We start from the raw sequence: 16,053 nt of genomic DNA, 5'->3' as shown, positions 1-16,053 counted from the left end.
CAATTATTTAAAGAGTTGAGCGCAAAAAAGGTCAATAAGGGGGCTACATTTGGCCAAATAATGACTTGGTGGGCTCCATAGAATTATAGCCCAGTCATTGGTTGAAGATAATTTTTTAGACAAACCAGGCCTTTTTTCGGCTTTTGGACCTTTAGCTAAGTTGCAGTCAAGGAGGAAAGATTTTTTAGCCTGTATGAAACATAAGATGGTACATTACGGGTCACTATATAAGTGATGAGATATTTATATTAAAAAAAATTAAAACTTGAAAAATAAAACTATCATCCACTTACAAAAAAACACGTAATATACCACTCGTATTTTAAACACAATAAAAAATTTCTCGTCGAGGAGGACCTTGAGGTTAATAATGGATAATTTTTGTGGGAAATGGAGAAAAGGGGGTTCCAGTTTCACAGGTAGGGTTGGCCCCCAATAGGCATACGTAAGAGTGCGGGAAAGAGTCTTGTTTGATTCTCCAAACACCAAAGCGTACGTACCAACGCAACTCTCATGTGCATGTGCAGTCACCTTATTCTTCCGTGTGACGCAAAATATTTTACCGTGTTCGATGGCTTTAATCTTGTTCGAAATTTTTAATTACAACGACTAGTGTATTACAGGATGATATTTACTTAATAAATTAAACGGTGCAAGAGAGATTCCGTCAAGCCATGTAATAAATCAGTCATAAGTCATAATTAAGTGTTCAAACTTGAAAAACCCTTGCTCATAACTTACATTTTTTTACTTAACTTGCCTTTTCATTGTAAAATTTCATTGTCAAAATGCACTCCGAAATTATCCGAGCTTGTTGCCAAATTTTTCTACGTGATAGAAATTAAAACAAGTGGTATCACTACTTTATGTAATATTATTTTCTTTTTGTCGAAATGTGGAATTTATTAAATTCTAATTGATAAGTTTATATCTTCAACAAAAGTATCAAAAAAAAAAATCACACCAAACCTCATTCTTCGATTAATCTTGCCAGTTCAGTCCTTGGCATCCGACTCTATAACCGGCCTTGTAAAACCTTAATAAACATTTCGGACCATAATTCAAGTAAGACACCAACATTATGTCACCGTATTTCAAGCACACCGAAAACTTTATTTGAGATTGAGAAGAGATAAGAGAGTGAGAGGGCAGTTGTCATCTCAGAGGCAACAAAGTCCACCATGGAGAAAAAGGCGGCAGCAGCAGCCCACACCTTTATCCTTTTATTTTATTTATTTATTTAATGCCATGACGGTTACTTTTATTTTCTTTAATTTTTTATTTATTTTCATTTTTGTCGTTTTCATTTCTCCATGAGGCAAAACGTGGCGCATCGCGAGACGTTGCAGTCTCTCTCTTTGTTGGCGGGACAAAACCGCGGGTCCCACACGCGGTAAACAGCTTTGAACTAAAACACGCCGACCCGCCGGACTAACTGTCTGTCCCTTCCCGACACGTCACCCGATCTCTCGGCTTCTCAGCGCCGTACTCCATTACTTTCTCGTATATAAGTATATATATATTTTTTATTTATTTATTTAATATTTAATATTTCCTTAATTCTTGTTCCTCCTACATTGCTACCATTAATTATCGTAAATCTTAATCCATTTGAATTAAAAATCATTTGTGCCATGATCTTATTGATTAATTTAAATACACGCATGCGAAAGTAATCCAGAATTATCTCAATAATCTAACACTCCAATATGCACATATCTCGAAATCCATGCATTGAACCACCCTACTCTACCCTAATCTATAGCTTGTGTATTTTAATACATTTCAAAACAATGTTTAATGTTGGATAAGATAAATATTTAGGTCGGCTGGTCATGTCTTTCTCAATGAGATATGTCATTACATTTTAGTACATAACTAACTATTTACAGATACCGAATTTAAGATTTTTTACTCATTAAAAAAAATACAACTAGATTATGTATTACAACGTCAAAACATCACTCCGTTTTAAGGTTGAGAATACAATGTTTCGTTATTATTAGTCCATGCCATTGGACAAAAATACAAAAAATTAGTAACAATTTCAGGCATAGTTTAACAAGATCAAACATTGTGAACACAAAATGACTATAACTTCTATGTGGCATCAATCATAATCTTATTAAGTTAAATTTTTTAACTTTATTGTCATACACTTAATACGTGCAAACAGTAATTAAGGTTATAATGAAATCACAACCATTTAGGGTGCATAAGATTTGATCTTCAATTTAACATAGTTTTAACGTATGAATCGAGCAAACAAATAAAACAAGAACAAATAGATTAATAGAGCTGTGGGAAAAAAAATATTTTAAACAAAATTAACTTTTTTATATAGAATTTTGACCGAGAATGGTTTGAAGCATTGACCGATTATTTTTTGTCGATTATCTTTTCGTAATCTGGAAGCCAATGGAATCAAGAAACAGAATGGAGGGGTGCACAAAATATTCTTCAGCAAAAAGGGCGGTGGGCTCCACTAAAAGCGGCAGCCGCGCTTTCCCACTTTCACCCGCAGCGCCCGCCACCACGTGGGGGCCGCCTTTGTCTGTTTCCTCCCACCTGTTTCGCGTTGCTAATTATTTATTTTTCGGCAAAAAAAAAAAATTAAATAGGTACGTGAGATCGGACGGCCGTATGTCACGTGCAATCCCGACTCGAATCTCGAGAGCTTACCCGGTCAACGTGGAATTAACTTTCGGTCCGAAGTACCCTCCAAAACCGGCTGCCACTCTTTACGCGCCCAACCTCTAACCATCCCTAGGCGCCTAATCATTTATTTTCTCTTTAATCCGAATATTTCTCAAAATATTCAGAAGGTAGGGGACAAAAGCGTAATTATAGAGAGTTAAAACGACTCGGTTTTCACTCGTTTGAGTGCAGTAAGGGCCGCCGACGCTTGGGACAGACCCTGCCACGCGGCAGCCAGTTAGGACACATATGGTACAGAAAATTTTCATTGTGACGGAATACGGGTAGTACATTACGGATTTTTATATAAATGGTGTAAAATCTTAATATTTAAGTAATTCACATTTTAACACACACACATCCCACACATATCAACAAATTTTGTGCTACTTTCTTCTTACTTTATAGAGAACTTTAATGAAAAATTCTTAGTACTGTTTACTTTAACAAAAAATCATATTTTTACACTAAAATATACTATTCATTTTATCATTTATTTTGTCCTCATCTTTAAATCTCAAAAATTTCAAAACTTTTCCATAGTTTTTTTTACATTATTCTTGAACAATAAAAAAAACGGTTGAAAACAAAAATCTTCACAGATCTTAAAAGTACGCATGATAAAAGTAACAAACCTTCCGAGCGGGCAAGGGGACAAGATTGATCCGAAAACCAAAATACAAGATTTATCGAGAAAAGATCGAAAGCGTTACATCTAACATCGGAAAAACGATCAAGAGCGTTACATCGCTGGATCAATAATATTGTAGTCAAAGAACAACGGAAACAATTTTAATGATTAAACTAAATAAAAAGAAATGATCAGTTTGGTTACATTTAGGGGAAAATAATTATTGCTGAAACGGGAGATTACAACTGAAAATTGACATTGAAAAAACAAGGGGTGTCTAATTCCGAACAACAGATTGAAACACGGTGGAGTTTCGCTGCTGCAAAAAAAAAGGATGATGATCCGATCAGCTACGTATTCACATGGAGCTTCTTTAATTGGTTGCTCTCAGCGTATTTTTTTTTTTCTTTTTCTATCTTAGAAATTCGTAAATTATAAAACTAAAATTAGAAAGAACAAAAAACTGAAATTGAAGATTTCCTATTAACTCAGCCGGCCGCCGGGCTCTTCTCCAAAAACAAAATCAGGCGAGTTCCGGTGGAGGAGGGAGGTTGAGATCGAACCCTCCGCCTCCGCCGCCGCCGCGAGGCAGATCGTTCTGGTTCAGATCGACCACCGAGGACGAGTCCGAGTCGCTCTGGGCCCCACCGGCGAAACTACCACCACCAGCGGCTTGGAAATCATGCTGGTGGAAGTTGTGGTGATCGAATCTCAGCCGTTGATGAATTTGGTGGTTCTTCAACATGCCGGCTCTGAACACCGAGTCGAAATAGAGCATGTGATTCGCGGCTGCCGCGGAGGAAGCCGGGACTCGGATGACAGGTCCGATTCCCGGAACCTGGTGGTGCTGGAAGGGGAACCTCATCGGCGCGGGGCTGAATCCTCCGGAGCTAACACCGTGAGCGAGATTTAGATCAAACGGCGAGGAATCGACCATCAGAGCCGGCGGCTCACGGCTGGAGGACTCCACCGTGCTGCTCTGGCTCGGGCTTTGATTGTTGCTTCCGCCACTAATTTTATTATTAATATTTATATTATTATTATTATTATTATTATTTGTAATATTCAGGCTAACATTTTCCGAAAGGAGAGGGAAGTTTGTCTTGGCCTTGGCACCGCGGAAATCTCTGGCGGCGTTGTCGTAGGCCCGGGCGGCTTCCTCCGCCGTGTCGAAGGTTCCGAGCCAGACCCGGCTCTTCTTGCCGGGATCTCTGATCTCGGCGGCGTACCTTCCCCACGGCCTCTTCCTCACGCCTCTAAAATGCACCTCCTTCACGTTTCCGTTACCGTTCACCCTAACGGCGGTCGCCGTCTTCTCTCTCGGCGCCATAACTGAACGGTGGCGATTTTTGTTTGTAGTGTTTGGATGGTCAGAGTGTATGGTTGCAGTGAAAATATGTGAGAAAATATGGGTGTGGAGATGGCAATGGAGGAGTATGGGAGGGCAGGCTGTGGTTATATATAGAGGGGATGAGCGAGCAAATGAAGAGAGAGAAAGAGTGAGGAGAGAGAGGCGCACAGTCAACAAGCGATTTGACTGAGATGGGGTTAGGGGCGGCTCTCCAGTGGTGGCAATTTAGTAATTGTACAATTTTGGTTCCCGTATTACGTGGCATGTGGGTTGTCGAGATATCACAGCACACCCATCATTTTTATCATTATCTAACGGCTGCGGATGCACTCTCTCTGATTGCGTGCTGTGCTCCTTCCTCCCATCTCCCACGCTCCACTCCCAGCATCATTTCCACTCGCCATTTATTTGTTGAGCCAAGACTACGTTTTCTGTCAATGATATTTAATTAAAATATTATTGTAATTATTTACTTTATTAGATCGAAATATTACTATAGTAATGTATCTGTGCTATATAAATTATTATTCAAAATCGAGAGTTGCAATAGAAGGATATCACTTGCACTTTTTTTTCCCTTAGACGCTAGTGTTTAGTTTATAACTTTAGATTCATGAATAAAAATTAGAAGTCTATGAAAACTATGAATGGGTAAATTTTTCAGACATGAACGTTACGCAAATCATAATTGCACAAATAAAGAAATAATGTATATGTGATTTAACAAAGTTAAAATAGTTAACCTGCTATCAAATAATATATTTATTTTTTATAACTCCTACGCTCATCAGCTATTAATCTATAATTTAACAAAAACACGATTAAAAATATTGATTAGTGCTTTTAAACGATTGAAATCGTTTTCGATCATAAAAATACACTTCCCAAACCAGCACGTAGACCGACAAAAGAGTACATCAGAGCAAAAACCCCATCGTTGCCCAAGTCAACATGCTTGGGCAGCATTAGCCGGTTGAACAAGTTGTCGGCAGAAACTGCCATCACGCCGAGTGAATAGGATTATTTTTCACTTTTTTACTTCCCCTTTTATTTTTCAAATTTTAAATTAATTAAGGCAAGAGCCTGCCTTTCCTTCAATTGGGCCCACGCTTTTACCCTCCCCTTGAACCGCTCGCGCGCTTGGACGAAACAAGCGCCGCCTCTCGCCCATTCCCGCTCCAACACGTGTCCATTTCTTACGCGTGTTCAGTGGAAGCGGAGGACAATCACGCAACCAGACCCGCCCAGCGTTTCTTACAACAGATGGGAGTGGTTTCTGACAGCAGTATTGTTTTTATCCGACAGCTCTCCTCCCCACGCTCCATATGTAATCGTGGGCCATACGCGCAAATATATTTACTGTCTTTCCATCCCCGCGTTTCGTCACCGTGCTGCGCTGTCCGGTCAATGGGCTGATTTTAGCAAAAGCTCGTAAATGGGAGCTAATTTACTCTCTATTTCGTTTTATATTTTCCTTAATAAGGAAAATAAGTAAATTTGTTTTAAATCCCATATAACCCCTTTTACATTCTCATTTTTTAGGATTTTTTTTTTCATTGGTGCACAATACACAACGTAATTCTTGGCTATGGATTTTTAGCTGGGCATTTAACGCTTCATTCATTTAGTATATACCATATAGCAGAACATAAGTGCACAATTATATAATATTTAATTAATTGTACGTTGTTTTGTTTTTTTATAAATTATATATGGAGTTGTTATTACCATTTGAAAAATAAGTTCTACATGATTCATTTCAAGTGAAAAAAAAAAAAAGATAGATAGGTAAATAAATAATAATTTCAGAGTGCTAATAATTTGGAGCTTTTGAATTTAGATGTCTCATTAGAGAAATTTTTTAATATGCTAAGAACATAGTCTGATACACAAAATATCATAATATAAATGGTTGAAAATATTTTTTTTGAAGTATCTAACCACTTCTATGATGCATTTGGTGAGCCAGATTGTGTTTTCGACACATCAAAAAATCTTTCATTAGCTTTAAAAAAAATTAATTGCCCTATCCACTCTTGGCAAGAGTTTTAAAAACGAACTATAAAGGATCGTCCCTTAATGTGAGCCAAATGAAAATGTAGTTGATGATAACTCTTCATTGAAAAATTAACGAGTGTGTTTGAGTGTCGTTCTTTTGAGAAAATCTTCTTCATTAATGAATATATACTTCACTTGGTCTGAGTGTAGCTATTTCATTTTTTTGGATCCACTTCACTTGGTGTGCTGAGATCATGGCGGTGATCATGTGATGCAATTAGACTCACGGGCATCGTACTCCTTGTCCCAATATATGGTTTGATATTTTTTTGTTCTCACATAATCTTTGTATAACACGAGGTTTAATAGTTTTAATTGGTCTGTATAATCTTGCGGTTTTTCTGATGAGCCTTGACGATTGCTTGACATCTACTCATCATTTTACGATTGGTAATGCTTTATTGTAATCTTTTTAAATCAAGTTTCTTAACACCCTTTTAGGGCCGAGTTCTTCAGGATATGCATTATTTGTTGAGTTTCAATGTATAAGAAACATCCATTTCAATCACGGTCACGCATTCGTTCGTAATCAAAATATAGTTAGGGTATGGTGGTTGCTTCCTTATCAAGTAATACGTAGTATTCATGCATGATTCGTGCTAGGATTATGCATTTATTATGAATGCTAGTAGAATTTGATTATGACTTATGAGCTTTAAACAAAATATATAATAAACAAAAATCGCCTTTTAGTTAAAATATATCCTTGTTTAACGACCACACATTATTTAAACAATTCTCTCTCGATATGTTTTCTCAAAAAGTCCGATTCGTGCAGATTCTTCTCCCAACTAAAGAAGAGATCTTGGCGGAATTGCCGCATATGAAATTGAGTACCGATTTGCATAGCCACTTGTTTCTCGAGAATAGATGGGAAACTCTCAACTTCACTTGATTGAATAGTTGACCCAACTCCTTGTTAATTGGGAGTTTTAACGAAATACTTCCGGTACTGTTCACTTTTAACAAAAAGCCACGTTTTGAGCCCTATATACTATTCACTACACTTTTATTTGTCATTTTTTTATTAAAACTAAAGTTTTTTTTTAGACTTTTCGTTAGGTTTTTTTTTTTTTTTTTTGAAAAAACCCTATGCTTCAATTGGTATTTTTCACAAAAAAAAAAATATGAGATAACAAATCCAGTCTTTCACAAAGATTTCGAACAGCTGTCCCGAATTCAAGTTGATTATATTTCGCCTTTGAATTGATTAAGTATTAGTATAATGAAAAATGAAAGCGAACAGATTGTGTTGAAACAGTGTCTGGAAATTATTTCCCAAACAAGGTATTTCGAATTTAAATTATCATGGTCCCTCTACATAAAACTTGTGTTTTTGGCTCCTCATTCTTTGTCTGTGTGAGTGTAGGGGTGTAGGTGTCATGTTTGGACCAATTACGTTGTCTGATTGTCTCTTTCATATGATGTGCATTACAGCCATCTCTAGCTTAAAGCTTGAAACATGATGACTGTGAAGAAAATGATGCCGACTCTATGAGTTTTAGTCACAGCCACAATTTTTCTGTGGACCAATAAATTGAGAAAACAACCCCTTTGTTTTTCTTTTTCTAGGAAATAAAAACGCTCATCATGTTTTATTAGGAAGTGCGTTATCCTAACTACAAACATTGTCAACATTGCGACCAATGGATGTAATAGGATCAACTATGAAGTTGGCTTTTATATAACTATGTCGCCATTAAAAATAGAATCCAAAGAGGTTGCCAACCATTTTAACGTACTCAAAATAGTTCTGAGTCTCCAAGAGATCTTGCATCGGTCGAGAACTTGTCTTCTGAAATAAATTTGAGTTACTAAATATTACTTTCATTTTCTTTGTTCTTGAAGATAATAGGCACAAGCTATAAGAGACACCACCACAGGCAAATAAGGTTTAAGTGAGTCAGATTACGCGAGATAGCTGAATAATCAAACTACAATCTACGCTTCATCGCACTCAGCGGTTTGAGGGAACTGAAACTCATGATGGAACACATTTCGTCGTTCTAATACCCTAACTCAAATGAAACATTAAAAATTAAAATAAGCAATTCGAAGAACAAGAGACACAATCACTATGAATTTAGAACACAATGTCAAGTTGTTTGCCCAACCGACAGTTTAAAACTCTCTTGTAGTATATTGTTTAATTTCCCAATTTAATTTCTTATTTATTTTTTGTATGGTTGGACTTGGGAAACAAGTAAGAAACCACCACCTTACCCTCCACCGTCAACAAAAGAAAAACCAAAAAACATAAAATCCCAGCAGGTCATATAAAACTTATTTTATATGTTTCCTGGAACCACCACCAGAAGATACACACAGTATCCCAACCACTCCATAGTTTGGCTGCCGGAGATGGGGACCCCACAAACCAAATATCAAGCTTCCAGATTGATTGGATTTTATTTGATCTGTGTGCATGATATCTTCTGAATTATATTATTAAAAATAAATAAAGCATATAGTTTATGAAATTTTAACAAAAAACATTCGGTATTGTTTATTTTAACGAAAAATCACGTTTTTACAATAAAAAATCAATTATGATACTATTCATTTTATTATTTATTTTATCATTATCGTTAAAATTCAAAATTTTCAAACAATTTTTATTAATTTTTCTTATAATTTAAGGGGATTATTATTATGTGTAGATTTGGGGTGGAAACATCACGAATCAATCATTATTCGTGGAACACATGCCTAATACGTGGCCTCTTGTTTTTGTTGAGAAGTTTAAATGCGAAGCACGTTAATATTGGTTTAATTATCAACCCTAGCCGTAAACAAAGAAAATATTTTCTGCCGCGGGACACTGCCTTTGGTTTTGGGGGTAATCAATCTTCTAGACAATCATTATTAATGTCTTTTCTTTTTCCTTTTTTATTTTTTTGTTTTGTTGTAGAGTTGTCGTCGTGCTAATCATCGAATTTTGGTCCACGCACACAGTGAATATACAGTTTTGAATCCAGTTATCATCTTCGATATGAGGTTGAAACCATAAGCCATGGAAGATGTCGGATGGCGTTGAGATCAAGTTTAGGCGGTCCAATGATCTGGTGGTTAGATGGCCGGAGGATGTGGGGCGACATGATTTTATCCTTTTATGTTGTTACTATTTAATAATTTCCAATAATTGCCTTAGAGTTTGGTTTTGATTTCTCTCGTTATGAGAGATTCTAGTTTGATTGCTCTCTGTAGGAGAGTTGCTTCATTTTAATTTTTGTTTTGTTGTGTTGCATCTCTTTTGGATCTTGTGTGAAGGATGGAGTTGTTTGATTCATTGAATCTACTCCACCTGGTGTTATGGAATTAGACAATGATACATTTTTGTTCTTGCATGATCTTCGTGTAACACGAGGTTTAACGATTTTATTAGTCTGTATAATCTAGTGGTTCTTGATGAGCGCATACTAGTGATTGATATCTACTTATTGCTTGTGATTGGTGATGCTTTATTGTAATAGCTTTAGATCTACTTTGAAATGACCGTTTTGAGACCGAGTTCTTCATGATATGTATTTGTAATGCCCTTTTTCAATAAATGAAATATCGTACTTTTCTTTAAAAAAATGAAACTTAATTTTATTTGATGACCAAGGCACAAAGTGAAGTGATAGGAAGCTGTCACACTAGAGTTGGGGCTATGCTTCTCTATCTCTGGGACAACATATTCTTAGTGTAATGTGACACAATCACGTAGCGTTATTAGTTCAGTTATATAATATCACTTGTGTTATTTGGTTAGAGAGTTCTTTATATGTCTCAAAATTTTCATAAAAACATAAACTCATCATACATGGTTGTTATCACACGGAAACTAAAATAATCTAGTAATCACGTAACGGCATCAGGATCCCCTCCCACCTTGAATTGTTTCCATTGTTAGTTTGAGTGGATGATGACATGTGGTGTGGTGGTGGTGGTAGCTAGAGGAGTTTGGGTTTTGCTTTTGATGGCAAGTAGATGAATATCATACAAAAAAGGAGACAACTAATTAAGGGGTGTGCTATCCATACACCCTATTTTACTTCTCACGCATCTCTTGATAATTTATGTCCATTGATCTTTTTCAATTCATCTAATCCGACGGTCGAAAATTAAAAAGATATATGAAAAGTAAAATGAGGTGTGTGGATATCACACGTCATAATTAAACGAAGGGGGGGTTGTCGAAGTGTGAAATGTCAGTATGAAAGCGAGTGTGTTTAGTATGTGGTGGTGGTGGTATTGACTATCATGTCTCCATGAATTTTTCAATGTGTTAATTATGTGCATGTAACGCTTTTGGAGCCTAGCTTGGTTTGGACTTTCTTCCTCTTGATATTCCTTGCTTGGTCAAAATTAACCCCGTCCAATTCAATACATGTTTAACAACAAAATAGTGTGAGTTAATGCGACGATAAATCACACGTATCAGTAAAAAGTGAAATGTCTTTGTGAGTTTTTTCAACTCTTAAAAAAATGAACTGCACGATGAAACTACTAGTTAGTCCCTTAAAAAAAGAAAAAAAGAAAGAAAAAAAAAAGAGAGTTACTGGTGGAATTAGAGATAATCAATGAGTTAATGACGAGTTAACAAAAAGTTCCAGTGGGAGGAAACCGAGTGAGAAGTTGTTGTCACCTGTGTATTGGCGTTCCCACTTGCACTTAATAGCTCAAACCCATAAAGACCATGCATTCATTCCTCAAGAAAATAATGGGAAACCATTGACTTGACCAGTTCTTACTTTAGTAGTGTGTGTAGTTGGCATCATTTTTTAAAACATCCACCAATTCTTACTTACTTTATTTATTACTATTTTTTGGTGAAGATATACTTACTTAGTACTACAATCTGTTGATATTCATTTTCATTGGAAGTGAGAGGTTTTATATTTGATTTTCACCAAAGACGAATTTGAACCACATAATTGCTAGCCTATTGTGCGACTAAACCCACTCTCCTCCACTTAGTATATATAATATCGATGGTTCAAAAAAAATTGTCGATATTTTCGTTGATATGTCCGAAAATCAAGGATTGATATGAAAATTGATGGTGAAAATTGAAACATATTTAGGGTTGGTTGGGCCTTTATAGGTGTTTAGTACTTTGCCTCCAAACGCACCGCAAATATTAAAGTGAAGCCCAATTTCAGTAAACAAACAACTCATTTGTCTTGGTCAACAATAAATAAATATCTCATGGGAAACACGGAAGGAAGGACAAAAAGGTAAAACAATGCATGACGGCAGAGACGTTGACGCGTGGCGGGAAAAGAAGAGGAAGAAGCCGCCAGCTCCAGCCGCCTTCCAAGTCTCTGCGTTCCCACTTTACGTCTTTCAGGGGAGTCCTCCCAGTTCAATATCCAGGCCTTCGTCACTAAATTCATCGAAGAAGGTGAGTCGCTTTCATCAATCAACGCATTTAAACTAAAGAAAATTAATTAAAAATGTTCGTAAATTTTGAATTTTAATAATAAGAATAAAATAAAAAGTAAAAAGAATGGTATGAAGATTGATTTTTTACTATAAAAATATAATTTTTTTATTAATATTTTAGTGTAAAAATGTAATTTTTCGTTATAAATGTATGAGTTTTTTTATAACCAAAACAAATATTCCAACTTTTTGATTAATTAGTTGTTAAACTTAATTTAATTTAATTTAATTTAAAGATTAAACAAAGAATTCAACTTTGTAGTCTCTCTCTCTCTCTAATTTAATTTAAAGATTAAACAAAGAATTCAACTTTGTAGTCTCTCTCTCTCTCTCTCTCTCTCTCTCTCTCATAGTTGAATCCTCAAAACCGGAGACTCCAATGGGTCGTCGCCCCAATCTATCAAAACCCTTCAACACTCCCCAAACCTCAACCCCTCTCTCTCCAGCCACTTATTCGCCTTCCGGTTGGGTTCGTTCCCAAATCGATGGCTCTCAATGGGTCTCGCCTCGACCCCCAATCAGCTGCCCAGAATGCCGTCGCGGTGATCGGGTCCGGGTACAATCTCTGCAACGATATCCGGCTCACCGCGTGCAAGTCTATGCTCATCGAGCTGGACTCGACCCGGACCCGCGACCTCGTCGTCCCTGGTGGTCCCGTCGTGCCCCACGTCTCCACCTCCATCAGGTGCGATAAAGGCGAGCGCACCAGGTTCCGCTCCGACGTCGTTTCGTTTAATCAGGTATGTTATTTTCTTCTTGGGAAATGAAATTCATTAGCTTTTTGTTTTTTTGGCGCGAATTGGTTTCTGGGTTTTGATTGCAGTTGTTTCTTTGACTGGATGGTGATGGAAGAATTGGAGAAATCCGATTTTTTAGTTTTTTATTTTTATATTACAAGTTTGAAATGGCATTTGTTGAAGTGGATTTTGTTTAATATTACTATTTATGGACTTGTCTTTCATGTTAATTATCATGGTGTTGGGAAATTTTGAATTAATTGTGGTAGAAATTGAATCGTATAAACTCAAATTTGAAATTTCAATTCATATCCTCAGACACATTTTTGTATTGGATCGTTCAGATAGTGTTCTGTTTTGATCCATCAGACATTGCTGGTACCTTACTTCTTACTCGAGTCGATTAACGGGACTCTGGTGATTGTTTGTTTAACTCTTAACAGTATCTGCATTGTTTGTTTAACTCTTAACAGTATCTGCATTGTTTGTATTTCCAGATGTCAGAGCAATACAACAAGGAAGTGTCTCTATCGGGCAAAATTCCGTCTGGTCTGTTTAATACTATGTTTAACTTCACTGGCTGCTGGCAGAAGGATGCAGCTCCGACAAAAGCTCTTGCTTTTGATGGTTGGTTGATAACTCTGTATAACATTGAGTTAGAAAGATCCCATCTAAAACTATCCAAGCATGTGATACAGGAAGTGCCTTCTACATGGGACCCTGCTGCCCTTGCTGAGTAAGAGATAGCTCAATACTTTGAATTTTGCGTATTAATGTTCTTCAACATTTTCTTCCGTTGTTGAATGCGCACAACAGTTTCGTTGAGTTAGACACTTGAAACTATATTACAAAGGAGTTTATGGATGCAGTGTAATTTATTGCAATAAGCACCCGAGCGTGGATATAGCTCTGCATATCAGAGATGATAATATAGAGGAATTAAAACCGGAATGAATATTGTTTCTCTTTCTGGACGGTTATTTATCTAGATTTTCCAGCTAAGGATACAACTGTTTTGTGCCACTGTGAGTTGATGTTTAATATTTTGAATTCCAGGTTCATTGATAAATACGGCACTCATATTGTTGTTGGGGTGAAAATGGGTGGAAAGGATATAGTTCACATGAAGCAGTTACAAAATTCAAACATTCAACCCACAGAAGTGCAGAAATTGTTAAAGCAATTAGCTGACGAGAAATTTTCTGAAGATGCAACTGGATCAGAGTCCGATGGTTTATCAGGAAAAACCAAGGTAAGCAGAATTTTTAATTGTATAACCTTGCCTCTTTTTTCTTAGAATTTTTATGCGCTTATGTTTTATCTTGATACAAAATTATGAAAATGGAAGTTGTGGAAATTGACGAGGTAACTTACTTTTACTTTAATGTTTGTGCTCTTTGTTTCAGGATGATGACTCTATGCCCTGGGAGGTTCGTAGAACGTATGCGGCCCCAGTAAGGCAACCTACTGTCACACAAATGAATGATGTAAGCATTTTGGTGTCCATTTTAATGTGAAGCAATCAACCTGCATTGGATGGATGAAGATATCGATGTTGTTTATTTAATGCAGGGTATAGTTACTGTCTGTGTTCGAAGGGGAGGTGTTGATATCGATCAAAGTCATAACCAGTGGCTTTCAACCGTATCACAGTCACCTAATGTCATATCGATGTCCTTTGTGCCCATAACCTCTCTGTTGTGTGGTGTCCAAGGAATTGGATTTCTAAGCCATGCAGTGAATCTCTACCTTAGATGTGCGTATCCCAGTTGGCTAAATTACTTTTCATAAAGTCTGAATGCACTCATAATTCTATGATAAACCTTGCAGACAAACCACCGGTAGAGGAACTCCAACAATTTTTGGAATATCAGTTACCACGTCAATGGGCTCCAGTGTATGGTGATCTGCCTCTCGGTCTCAGGCGCAGAAAACAAGTATCCCCATCACTTCAATTCACCTTTATGGGCCCAAAGCTATATGTTAACACTTTGAAGGTAAATACCTTGTGATGTAAAACATTTTGACATATTAGTTGTTGATAGCATGTTGGGAATTCCTTGTCCCTTGAAGACTTCCATTGCATATGTTTTATCAAGCGATGGACTGTTAAGAAATTCCTTAAAACTGAAAAATTGTTGTGTCAATGAGTTGAAAAGATGTGCTATTCTTTGGCTCAATTTTCAGAAAATGAAATGTCTTTGTGCAGCTGCTTTTTTATTGTTCACATTTTCATCGATTCCATTACTCAAGCATATTATTACATACACTAGTTCATCTTTGGATTGTGGTTTGTAATTTTACAATTTTCAGGTTGATACTGGAAATCGACCGGTGACAGGAATGCGTTTGTATCTTGAAGGTAAGAAAAGTGACCATCTGGCAATCCATCTCCAGCACCTTGCAACTCTTCCCGATACTCTCCAACTCTCATACGATCACAGTTACGAGCCCATTCACGAGCCAGAGGAACGAGGCTACTTTGAACCTGTCAAGTGGAGCATATTTTCACATGTATGCACTGCCCCAGTAGAGTACAACGGGGCCTGTATTGATGACTCTGCATCAATTGTGACGAAGGCCTGGTTTGAAGCCAAGGCCATCGGAATGAGGAAAGTTTTGTTCTTGAGGCTTGGATTTTCAACGGTGGCATCTGCAAAAATCCGCAGATCAGAGTGGGAAGGACCCTCGACAACTTCTCGAAAATCAGGATTCATCTCAACCTTGATCAGCACAAGGTTTAGTTCGGCATTGAATCCACCTGTGACACCAACAAAAGTGGATTTGAATTCAGCAGTTTACCCTGCAGGGCCACCTTTACCAAGCAAGGCACCAAAAATGGCGACGTTTGTAGATACCAAGGAAATGTTGAGAGGTCCTGAGGACTCGCCAGGATATTGGGTGGTCACCGGAGCCAAGCTTTGTGTAGATGGAGGCCGAATCTCGGTGAAGGTGAAGTATTCATTGTTGACAATAATGCTGGAGGATTCTATGAATTAAGAAATCAGAGTTACGAAACACTATACTTTTGTTGTAAATGTTATACCATGTACATTATCCATTCTTAAAATCGGGTTGAGGTCCTGCCGCAGTGACATCCTCGTTACATGGAAGTTCTCCTCCTAGCGTCCATACTTTGAACGCCTTTA

The 16,053-nt window shown here is 37.1% G+C and overlaps 2 protein-coding genes across 2 annotated transcripts; one reads left to right on the top strand and one right to left on the bottom strand.

The window, feature by feature from the left end:
- Positions 1-3,528: 3,528 nt before the first annotated feature.
- LOC103944178 (ethylene-responsive transcription factor 4) lies at positions 3,529-4,773 on the bottom strand. The gene has a single exon (XM_048591416.1). The coding sequence runs from the start codon at positions 4,656-4,658 to the stop codon at positions 3,852-3,854; it is 807 nt and encodes a 268-aa protein (XP_048447373.1). The 5' UTR covers positions 4,659-4,773; the 3' UTR covers positions 3,529-3,851.
- A 7,807-nt stretch (positions 4,774-12,580) lies between these two features.
- On the top strand, positions 12,581-16,017 carry LOC103944176 (MACPF domain-containing protein NSL1). Its single transcript, XM_048591147.1, has 7 exons — positions 12,581-12,907; positions 13,402-13,640; positions 13,961-14,156; positions 14,311-14,391; positions 14,477-14,660; positions 14,735-14,901; positions 15,218-16,017. The coding sequence occupies exons 1-7, from the start codon at positions 12,653-12,655 to the stop codon at positions 15,902-15,904; spliced, it is 1,809 nt and encodes a 602-aa protein (XP_048447104.1). The 5' UTR covers positions 12,581-12,652; the 3' UTR covers positions 15,905-16,017.
- The last annotated feature ends 36 nt before the right edge of the window (positions 16,018-16,053 follow it).

The sequence above is a fragment of a genome, unplaced genomic scaffold, assembly GCF_019419815.1.
Source record: "Pyrus x bretschneideri cultivar Hongxiangsu unplaced genomic scaffold, Pyrus_bretschneideri_v1 Contig33, whole genome shotgun sequence".
In the NCBI taxonomy this organism is placed as follows: Eukaryota; Viridiplantae; Streptophyta; class Magnoliopsida; order Rosales; family Rosaceae; genus Pyrus; species Pyrus x bretschneideri.
This window is presented reverse-complemented; position numbering and strand designations above follow the sequence as displayed.